Source organism: Gallus gallus, chromosome Z, assembly GCF_016699485.2.
Source record: "Gallus gallus isolate bGalGal1 chromosome Z, bGalGal1.mat.broiler.GRCg7b, whole genome shotgun sequence".
Taxonomy (NCBI): domain Eukaryota; kingdom Metazoa; phylum Chordata; class Aves; order Galliformes; family Phasianidae; genus Gallus; species Gallus gallus.
This window is the reverse complement of record NC_052572.1, coordinates 54,117,451-54,129,304: the sequence shown is the minus strand read 5'-3', so window position 1 is coordinate 54,129,304 and position 11,854 is coordinate 54,117,451. Positions and strand designations below refer to the sequence as shown.

General features: G+C 42.3%; 1 protein-coding gene across 1 annotated transcript in view; it reads left to right on the top strand.

Moving 5' to 3' along the window:
- Positions 1–3,249: 3,249 nt before the first annotated feature.
- GAK (cyclin G associated kinase) overlaps positions 3,250–11,854 on the top strand; it is a 70,279-nt gene continuing 61,674 nt past the window's right edge. Inside the window, exon 1 of the mRNA XM_424873.8 lies at positions 3,250–3,542. Coding sequence (XP_424873.4) covers positions 3,401–3,542 — 142 coding nt within the window. The 5' untranslated portion in view covers positions 3,250–3,400. The remainder of the gene's footprint in view (positions 3,543–11,854) is intronic.

Below are 11,854 nucleotides of genomic sequence, written 5' to 3'. Positions count from 1 at the left end.
CCTAAAGCTTTCAAAAGGGAATAGTTCCACTCAAACTTATACAAGCAAATTAGAGAACGAAACAGAAGTGCCAACTCAGCTGTGAAAGTGCCTATCTTTCCGGTCTCAGAAGAGATGAAGTGCCTCTGCAGGCGAAATGAAGACATTAATACTAAGAAAGGTCAAAACCTGTTCTGTTTGCTTTCTGTCGGAATTAGCTTAATGACTCAGGCTTTCAGAGCCTATCACAAGAGCTGCTGCAACAAAAAGTACAAACGTTGAAGAAGTATTTAATCTTCCTTCTAAGACGTACTTCTGAAATTGATTTTCAGCTGCGCTGAGCCTAATAAATCTTATCTAGGGCCATGCAGACATTGTGTATCTCATTTTGCTAGCTGTATTTCTTTTAAATGCTACAGAAAGATGCAAAATGGAATGCTAATCCAATACCATTCAATTCATTTAATTCCTAATGAGCTGAAAGCAATTACTGATATGGAAATAAAAGTGCATATCATTACTAAGTGCTAGTAAACAGAACAAACTTGTCATTTAATAATACCTCAATTTATAGCTCTCCACTGCCTTGACCTTATGATACAAAAGGAAATTTCTTTTTTACTACCTTCCCCACGCAAGATTTTTGGTCTAAGTACTCTTGGCCTATTCTGGGCGAGGCTGTAGAACGAAGAGGAGTGGATAAGAGTAAAAATAGGAAGACCAGGGCATAACTTTCTCATCAGGTTCTCAACAATACTGCAGCAGTCCATCCTGTTTGCCAGAACAGGGATGCAAGTTAGCAAAAGGTGGCACAACCTTGTTTTCTTCTGCTTTCCAGGATGCCAACATAAAAACAGATAGGCCTTACTACCTTTAGCAACTTTAAAGAAAACATCCAGAAGACTCTCAGGATGTGTACATAACAAGTAACATGTTAATCTTTTTGGCCAAGTACTGTTAAAATTGGAGTACTATACATTTTCTTTTTCTCGGTAATAATAATAATAATAATAATAATAAAAAGCTCAACTTCATTACTGCAGAGACGTTCAAACAGTTGCACGTATTTCAAACCCTATCCTACTTAATGGTCTGCTTGACAACTCGGGTGAATAGAAAGATGGGAAGTAAGATATTAGGCTGTCATTCTTTCCAACTTTTGTCCAGGAAAACCTTATCTAAGCCATCCCTCTCCTAGCATATCTGTAGTAGTTGGAGGTGTCAAATCTATCCTGACTTTTCCAAATGTGGCATTCTTGCTTCTTATCCTACGTTTTTTTTTTTTTTTCCTTATAATTCCTTCACATGCAACATGGTTACTTTCCTGCAGTCTTTCGTATAACAAACTCCCAGTGTAATCTGTCACTGTATCATTAGAGCAATTTGAAGGAATGAGAGGAATTGTACAAATCTTTGGGCAGAGCTTTTAGGATTAGATGTCACATTTAGTGCCTATTTACATGCAATTTTTTTCACTGAAATTTTGAGTAGTTTACTCCTTGTGCCAAGGTCCTTTCTCAATAGTCACATCGAATTACTCTTCTAGATGATGTAATACAAAATGAAAGTTTAAATAAAATCAATTTTATTTATGTATTTATTTATTTACTTGCTATTTTTTATACTTCAAAAATGCACAATACATACTGACAGGGAACCAAGACTTAGGCAAGATCCTAAGGGCATTTCAAATAGGCATAAGCCTGTCCTGCTGCTGAAAGAAATACATCTGCTGTCTTGTCATGCTCAGTGGTTTCTTCAAGCCTTTAGGCCGTGTCTTTTGTGCTGGGGTAAATGTGACACTCAGTAGAGAATCCATCAGGAACCGTTAAAGAGAGTTGGCAGAAGAAGAAGAGAATAGAAAGGAGGTCACTGTAGCCTGGGTCATTCAGTCTGTTACTGAAGATAAGGAAGAAGTCTTGTTTTTCATCTAAGCTAAAGTCTAAATTCCAGTTGTTTTGTATTCCCCTCTGATGCAGTTCTTCTTTGGGGAGTAAGAACGGTTCTAACAAAATCCAAACCCTCATGTGCAGAAGGATTGAATCTCTGGTTCCTTACAAAAATCCTGCTCCTTTCCCAGTGGTGGCCTTATGTGAATGATTCTTCAAACAGGAGTATGCAGGTTAAGCTAGGACAAGGGCAAAATGAGTCGAACAGCGTGCTATAGCAAACCTATCTAACAGTGGCTGCTGGTCCCAAATAATTCCAGCCTTTGCCTGAAAAACAAGTTTGGAGAAGCCAGAAACAAAATGAGACTGAAGGTTGGATGCTCCTGATGTGAATACAGAGTCTGCTGTTCTCGAAGTGCTGATAACGGTATGTTCTATAACAGTAAAAGACACTGTTTTCCTGGAGGTAGAATCAAAAACAACAGCTGACTTCTGTTGCAAATAGAAGGAATTTCTCCATATAATCCAACTTCAACAAACATTATTTTTAATTTGGTGAAAGATAAAAAGCACTGCAATCTCAGTGCACATCTACTGGCATTTAAGACCACACATCTTGGCTGCTAAGGCATTACAGCTCAGTGAAGGAAGCACAGAACTACAGCCACGCAGCCGTAATTTACCCATTAAGTGCAAATTAAAGGCATGGAACTGCACTGGGGAGGGGCAGCTGGGGGTCAGGGAAAGGGTCTGCGCCAGAGGGTGACGGGCATGGAATGGGCTGCACAGGGCTGTGGGCACGGCCCCGAGCTCAGGGAGTGCGGGGAGCGTTTGGACACTGCTCTCAGACATGGGGTTTGAGTTTGGGTGGTGCTGCGTGGAGTCAGGGGTTGGAAACAGCGGTTGTTGTGGGTTCCTTCCAACTTGGAATGTTCTTTGGTTCTATGATTCCTGTGTGAAGAACAGTGAGCGAGTTGTCAGTTTGTGGAGGCTGAATGAGAAACATCACTTTTAATTACTCATCATCATTGCGGAAGCGAACCAGCACAGCCATCTGAGCCCTCAAGGATCTTGGTGATGACTGTGACTGCATCAGCGACGGCTATTGAAGGCAGCAGAAGGAAGTGAGGACAGGTCTTTCGGAAGAGAGATTCTGACTTCCAGCGCTCCTCCCCCTAGCAAGCAGCCTCAAAACAGGGACGTGCTAAACCTAACAGCACCCCACAAGCCCAACCGCCGGCGGCCGGGCGACAAAGTGAGCTCCACCTGGGGGGGGGGGGGGGAGGGCGTGGCTTCCCGGGAGGGGGCGTGTCCGACCCTACGGCGAGCCGGGCCGAGGGGCGGCGGGAGGGAGGTGGCGGCGTGAGGTCATAAGTGACGTAGCGTTCCCGGAAGCAGACCGGAGCGGAGCGTACGGTGGCTGAGGAGGCCGTCCTCCGCCGCGGTCGGTAGCTCGGCGGAGCTGCCCGCACCCACCTCTCTCTTCCGTTCTTCCTCTCCCCCGGTGCCGCCGGGCAGCGCGAGGCGGAGCCATGTCGCTTCTCCAGTCCGCCCTGGACTTCCTGGCGGGCCCCGGCACCTTGGGGGCCGCCAGCCGCGACCAGAACGACTTCGTGGGGCAGACGGTGGAGATGGGCGAGATGAAGCTGCGCATCAGGCGGGTCATCGCGGAAGGTAAGCGCGGGCCGCGATGGCGGCGGCCGGGCGGGGCCGCGCTGCGCTGCGGGAGGCCTTCCTGCGGGCCGCTGCCCCCAGCTGCGGGGCCTGCCTCGGGCGGGCGGTGCTCGGCAGGGGCTGGCTGCGGGCGGGGGCTGCCGGTGCCGTCGCCGTTCCCTCGTGTCCCTGTGGAGCCAGCGGGGCCTGTAGGAGCGCCTTGTCACGGGACAGGGGTTGATCCTGAGCTGGAATGGACACACGGGGATCATCACCGTCAGCTCCCGGCTCCACACAGCACCACCCGAAACTCGAACCCTGTGTCTTAGAGCAGCGTCCAGGCACTCCCTGAGCACCTTGGCTGTCCTGTGCAGCCCGTTCCGTGCCCACCGCCCTCTGGTGCAGCCCCTTTCCCTGACCCCCAGCTGCCCCTTGCCTGACACAGCTCCATGTTCCGTGTGTGTGTACGTTCAGCAGCACAACTGATCTCTCCTGGGGAAGGCCAGTATCTCTTAACACCCCAGCATTAAAAAAAAAACAAAAAAACAACCTTATGTTGTTACATAAATGCCAACATACTAAATAAATGTAATATATTAAGAAAGAAAGTTTTTTAGATGAGTAGCGTCCTATATCAAACACAAGTCTTATGAGGAGCTGCTGAGGAAGCTGGGATTGCTCAGTCTGGAGAAGAGGAGGCGCAGGGGAGACCTTATCGCACTCTACAACTGTCTGACAGGAGGTTGTGGTGAGGTGAGGGTCAGCCTCTTCTCACAGATAACAGCAATAGGACAAGATGAAATAGCTTCACTTTGCACTGGGGTGGCTTAGGCTAGATATCAAGATAAATTCTTTCTTAGAAAGAGTGGTGATGCAGTTGAACAGGCTGCTGGTGGGGTGATGGAGTCACTATCTGTGGAGGTGTTCAAGAGTCACACTGTTCTGATCGCAGAATCACAGAATGGCCTGGGTTGGAAGGGACCTGAAGGATCACAAACCTCCAACCCCCTCCTGCCACAGGCAGGGCCGCTAACCTCCACATTTAATAGTAGACCAGGCTGCCTAGGGCCCCGTCCAACCTGGCCTTGCTACACAGAATGCAGGACACATCGCTTAGGGCTCTGCAGTCAAGGAGGAAATGAAACATGTAACTTCTGAAAGAAAGAATTTCTGCAATCGAAAGTGGAAGGCTTGGAATTTCCTTGAATGCAGATGTCTCAACTGGCTCAAGCTTCTATCAACAAGAAGGGAATAGAAGTACAGGAAAGTCTCCAGGCACAACTACCTTACACTGGACTTCTTTGGGACAGTTTTCACTTTCAGTGAAAACTTTTGGATAGACATTGTAGCACGCTACTTGGTAGCCTGTTTTGAAATATGGGCAGTGTTTGGTGTGTGTGTGTGCTATTTAGATTGTAGTAGAAATTAGGATAATGTGCTTATATTCAGAGGGATTTTTGTATCTTCAACCAGAATGAATGTTGGAGGCTTGTCTTGAGACGAAAAAGGGGAATTTGTTATTATTTATGCACAATTCATGAACTTTGCACATTGCGTTCCTACTTTTTTTTTAGGCTGACATCCCAAAGCTGTATTCAGAGCTTCTTTTAATTGTTGAAATTAAATTCTGTAGTTATCTCTTGACCTTGTCTTTTATTGAAGTAGTTTTATAGATAGATATACTATTTGATCCAGCTTGGTTTTTCCTAGAATCTCATACTGACCAGAGTGAAAGAAAACTCTGCTTCCTTAAGATTAGTTTCTGTAGTTGAACTCAGAAGAAAACTTGCTGCGTAAAAATGGACATCAATTTTAACTGCTGTTGTATCTTCCTAAAAGACAAAGCAAGTATTGCTTTAACTCTCAGTCACTTTTGGAAAGTGATCTCAGACAAGACCTCATGTGAAAGAAGGTGATCTTAAATGGTGGGCAACATGTAAAACATAAATGTTAGCCCTATTCTGCTATCAGCCCTTATTTACAGCTTCTTTTCAAAAGATACTGTCAAAATTGTGAGTGCAATATAAGCAATCAACATTATGTCACTGCAGAGTGAATGCTGAATTAACTGGATGTTGCTGCTGATGTTCCAGTGTGGACTAATCAAAACAATTTCCAGGGAACAACAAAGGAAAAGCTGGGCAGGCAGCTACTGTCAAGAGAAATATTTAGTTCTTGGTTCTGAAACAAGTATTTCATACTTGAGCAGCAGCTTGCTGTTCACAGGCCTTCTAAAATGTCAGAGTAGAGATGCCAGTTAGATGATTTCAAACATATAGAGATGCGTTTTAAGTCTAACCCTCCTAACGTATGTTTCTTGTCACCATAGTTTCTGGTGTTCCTTGTTTGCCTTGGTATTACAGGTTTTACTTTCCCTTTCACTGACTGAAACCTCTCCTAACAGCTTGTGTACGCTAAGAGGTAAGGCTTTCTACCCAACACACCTGTGCTAAAACAGTCTTTTGGTATATTCAGTATTCATGCAACTGCAGATAGTGAACCTGTGCTGACACCTGGAAGTCTTGTGGGGACAGTTTATGGAGCAGATATTGCAAGAGTCTTGCTTTGTTAATCACTTTCTCAAAACAAACAACCAGCAAAAAACAACATAAAAACAAAGGAAGAAAAACCATCACGCACAAAAAACTCAATGATTTTTCTGTAGGAAACTTACGTTTGGTGGTCTAAATGTTCCACTCTCTTCTGCTGTTTTTAGAGTTAGATGTTTGTGTATGATTTAGCATGGTTTGTTGCTGAAATTGAACTTTTCATCTTGCCCTGAGCCTTGTGCTTGATGATTTCCCATAAACGTATGTCTGTGGCTTAAGAGCAGCCCCTTCAGTGTTAAACACATTGAAAGTCTTTTTCTTTTAAACGAGTTTTCATGGCAGATTCCATAGCAGAAATTCAAGTGGGGCTTTCTCAATTTACATTTCAAGTTTGTGGTGAAATATATCTGAACAGGAGATGCGTGGAGTTGACCTTTTCTGTAAGACAGTACTATTTCCTTTGGTTTTAGTTGGTGTGAGTGCAGCCTGTGGGTTAGCATTATGGAGTATGATGTGGCAGGGGTTAGTTTGGCTGTTCTTGCACCCCACAGCTCTTTCCAGCTCTGTATTCTGCTGCATGTCCACATTGGTGTAGATGTATATGTGCTCCCACACAGAAAACTGAGACGCTGGTTATACAGTTTGTGTAAGTGTGTTTCCCTCTTTGTTCTGCAGCAATGCTGCAGTAGGAGTAGGACTGAGCTCGTGGTATGTGGAGCCACAGCTTTTCTGGGCCGCCTGTGCCTCTGCCTTGCTGCCCTGTGAGTTGAAGTTTCTGCTTTGCAGTTATGACCCTATCAATTTTCTGCTCAAACTCAGCAGTCCCAGGCCACTTCTGTGACTAGGTTTGGAATCTTCACTTGGTCTTACTTCAGCCAAACCATGATTTTCACCTTGAGGGAGATAGGTCAGTCAGTGTCTTTGTCATCCTCACTGTTAAAATGATCCAGAGCAGAGGGCTTTCTTCAGCTCTTAGGTTAGTAGCAGATTGGCTATTTGTTTCACACTCTGTATTAAGGTTAATAATCTTTATGAATAATGATCTTTATAAATTTCCATTTCTGTTACTAGCTCCACGCTGTGTACTTGAGTTGCTATTTATTTCATTCCAGCTACTGGTTCCTTGATGTTTATGGATCCTCATGTTCAGAGTCACCTTTTAACTCCTCTGTTTCTTCCTTGGTGTTTTTCTTCATGGCATTTGTCAGATCAGATGTTTGCTTTAAACAGTAATCTAACTTGAAGGAACTGGTTACCCTCCTGTGTTTTCTGCTTCAACATTTTAATGGTTAATTGCAGCTAATAATTGTAGAGGAAATGAGTCAGTGCCTTTACATTTACTCACTACTTGCCCTTCACGTGGTGCTGGCTTCAGTACTTGCTATGATTCTTCGGGGTCTTCCAGTTAAGTGCTGATTCTGCCATGAAATTCTACTTAACTAGTTACGTAATCAATATTTAGTTAGTACCATATTAGTCAATGTAACTATCTCACATGCTTTCATGTGGGCAATCTTTCATATGCCCACGCATCACTCACCAGTCTCAGTGTTTTGCACTTGTTTCCATCACCATGTGAACATCTGTTCTTACCAGGCAGTCTGGATGCATGTAGTCCAATTACATGTGGCTGACCTCTTCTGATGCTTTCTGTTATCTTTGAGTTTTACAGTACCAAGTGTCCTTCCCCTTTGTTCAGGAATGCCTGGATTTCTGTATCATTCTGTACCAGATAGCTGAGGAAGGAACTGAGGCTCTTGTGGCTGGTTCAGCTATCGATACACCTGCATATTTGACCTTGTAAGAGTGGTGGGGAATAGGTGATCAGAGCAGGCTAACAGTAGTCCTCAGAAATTAATGTCTTAATTCTCAGTCCTGAAAGTTGGCATATTTGTGTAGTAACTGTGCAAGTTTGTTTTTTAAATGCTGGGTGTTGCTGGCTTTCCATTTTCCCTGTCTTGAACAAAGAATCACTTATAATAAGCCTTATGATTGTTTGCCTGCTAGTGGTGACATTCAATGGTGATGAATAGGGAAATGTTGTTATTTCCACCTGTACTGTAGAAGGAATAAAACCTGGTCACTGAATTGTCAAAATATTAATTGAGGAACTGTCAATGTCAGTCCGTCAGCGAATTACAGAAACTTGTTTTGGTCTCACTCCTTTATTCTGCCCAGAAATGCTACTGAGAGGAGAGGGTAAATTAAATGAGAACAGTGTGTCCCATTGCACACACTGTCATGAGAAAAACAGGTTTTTTTTTTTTGTGACAGCTGTAATAGCTTCAGTATTGTATCAGTATTATTCAGTATAACTGAAGAGGGAGAGGCCCATTTGCTGTGTGCTGAATGAGTATGTAATAAAACGCCTTTACTTTCTGGAACATGTATCTGAAAGATGAGATGACAATGTAAGTTAACGTAAGATATTGACAAAACTACTTATGTACTTAAAATTGTGCACTGTGTAAATATATTCCTTCAATGGTTCCAGTGAGTCTATTTTGTAAAAGCAGTTGGTGGTGGGTGTGATGGGGTAGCAGAAACAGTTACAAGAGTCCATAAATTTCCCATTTTGTTGACAAAGTAAAAATATGTTAAGTGTAGAGAACTTAAAGGTGCTTTCTAGCAGTAAATAGAAGCTTGAGTTGATCCATTAACATAAACTGGTAATATTCAATGTCTCTTAAGTTTGTAAAGATAGACTTCTGCAAGTTCTGTGTTAAGTGATTAGATTAGGCGGTGCTTCTAAGGACTTTCATAGTGTGTTAAAATCCATTGGCAGATTCACTGGTAATTCCCACTGCCTCTCAATGTATAATAAAATCTTCTTACGAATATTTCATTACCAGTGAAATGTTAATTGGGGAACTCTGTCTAGTTTTAGGAGTTAAATAAAAAATTACCAAAGTGTTCATCTTGAAATTTTTCTGGAGCAGAGATCACAGTAAGGGAAAATGAATCTTTAAGTAAATTAGAGTGTATTTCTTCTGATAAGCTAAATGAGATAAACCATATACAAAGTAGTCCTCCATCAGTGTTTTCGGTGTCTTTTTTTAAATACTTTGAGTTACCATGCTGAAGATAAGTGTATCAGGAAAAAAATGTTTTTAGCCATAATTGCTCTTTAAAATTAGTTTTTGTTAGTAGCTAATTCAACTGCAGACTAATTACACCTGAATATTTTAATGGTTTTCTCATTTTTCTTGAGTATGTAATTGCTGTTCTATGAGGTGTGGACTAAGTTGCTGACTTTATTTGAACTGTGGCAGAGGTATCTTCATTTAACTTAAACCATTTCACACAAAATAAATTGCTCCTGTCAATGAGAGCAGTTGATGGCATATAATAAGCAACACTTGTCTTTCAAAGCATAGTGAAAAAAGTACTGCCTGCTAATATATGTTAATTGTGATATGTATGAAGCTAGTGTTTCTGCTTTAGTGAGATATTCTCTGGGCTGACAAGTATGTAACAAAAGCTGGACATAAGTGGTAGAGTTAGAGTGGCAATGCATGCGAGATTCTTTAGCAAAAGAATTGAGTTTGTGTCCTCTAATGAATAGTCAAATGAAGATGGAGATTTCACTATTTACGTCAATAGCTAATGAGCAGCTTGTGGGTTGCCTGGCTACTTTACATCTCACAAAACACATTGACTTCTTAGTGCAGATTTTTCTATGAGATAGCTGAGGGAAGTTCCAGAAAACTGCTTTTCAAACTGTGTAGATAGAGATACTGGAAGAAACAAAAGAACTTCTCTTAAATTACAAATTTGTAATTCACTAAGGCTGAATATCCACATAGCCTTCTTTCTTCCAGATGCTGTAGTGAGAAGGTGAAGATGTTGTTTTACTTGTGCTTGTCCCTCAGTTTAGAAAGAAACACTTTGAAAAGAGACATGTGTTTTTCTTCCTCTGGTAGAGATCAGGACTGTGACTTTCACTTCTTGCACATTCAAGTTTTTAAGGTTGTTTGTTATGGATAATATTAGCACCAGTCTTTTAAATTTGCCGTCTCCTTAATACAGCATTTTGTAAATAAGGCAAGTAAATCGGCACATCGCAGGGGAAACAACTTGTCCAACAACTTGCTGAAAGCAGAGTTCCAACAAAGTGAAAAACTTGTTTGCCATTGAATCATTAAAAAAGTGTTTTTTATTTAATTGACTTTCCTTTTACTGGAGGAAGACCCTGCATGAAAGTTTATCAGACCAATTGAATCCACTGGGTGAGGTACAAAAGCCTGTAGGGATCTTCAGAGTTTGGACTAGCTTGTTTATTTTCAGGTACCTGCTTGAAAATAATTGATTGAACTGACTGAGTTTATTTCTGATGCACTGATGCTTTCACTTGTATAAATCCCAAGGGAACACAGATTTGAATGAAGTGTGGTTGTATTTCGGAGTTTGTGTATGTGGATGTGTGGGCATTGACATTGGCAGTGTTAGCAAGGTATATGCTTGAAATGCTTTTGGACTTAGCCATGCCAGCCCTCTGAAGCCTTGCTGGTGCACACAGCATTACTGGGCTTGCAGAACAACCGTTCTGTGATCTGAAGTGTGACTGTGACCACTTTGCATTTGAGTGCTTTCTAGAAAACTAATTATACAGTAATTTCCTGTGCCTGAAATTTGTGCTACCTGAAGGTCCCAACTTAGTAATCTAAAATATCTGTTTTTCAGCATGGAATTTCTGGAGTTAACAGAATAAAACCTGAAAAAAAATTAAAGTATGTGTGTGAAAACTTTGTTCTGTAGGGCTAATGGTACTTCCGTATCGAGGAGGTCTGTGGGCTGTGAATATAACAAGGGCGTGGAGGCCATGCTGCCAAGGTATGGTGACTGGTGCTCATGTGTGCACTCGTTGCTACTAGTGCTTGCAGCTTAGTTGGGCAGTGGTCTCTGAACCTGGGTCATATCTCTCAGCATGAGAAGGGAGCTGGTTAGGAAGTCTAATCAAAAACTGTGGTGTCTCAACACTGTGCTTCATTCCAAGGATGACCAGGTTATCTTGCTTGCTTTGCCAGTGCTGTGAAATCTGTTATTGATAGTCATAGCCGATCAGTGCCATGCAGAATTGTGGTTTTCTTGCATGTGTTCTTATTCGAAAAGGAGCAATATTGTTTCAGATAGTACTCTGTCTTAAGAGTACTCTGTGGTGTTGTGTACTTCCATCTGTGGTATACAGATGGTGTGCTTTATCCCCTGCTCCGTCAGCACCCAAAATGGCGGTGCATGTTTGTAATTGTTAACCAGAACACTTGTACTGAGGGCATTAGGAATGCTGACATTACAACTACAGAATGCAGCAAAGCTGCTTTTAGGAAATGAATCGAAGTAAATGATAAACACAACACAAACATGGATGATGTATGGCAGGACTGACTGACTTTAGCAGGGGCTGCTGTCATCTCAGGTATCACTGATGATCTGACTCTTTTGTAGCGTGTTGCTTTTTCTCTTTGCTATTGGTGTGTTTTGGTTTTGCTGTTTCTATATGGAATTTCTCTGAAGAAAACACAGTATCTAGAAGCCTGTCATTCATGCAGATTGTGCTGTTGATGCTACTGGCAAGGTAACAGGATATGTGTGGGTGGTGACGTCTAAGTGTTGCATAAGAAAAGAGAACATGGGGCTGATTCCCATGTGATGCTTTCTGACGTTCTTCTTTGAAAGCTTTGTATCTCACTGAATTGCACGAAGTAAAAAACTTTGGCCTCACGTTCGTCTACCTCATGCACATAGAAAAGGCAATGGGCACTAATATGACTGTACCAGTTTAGA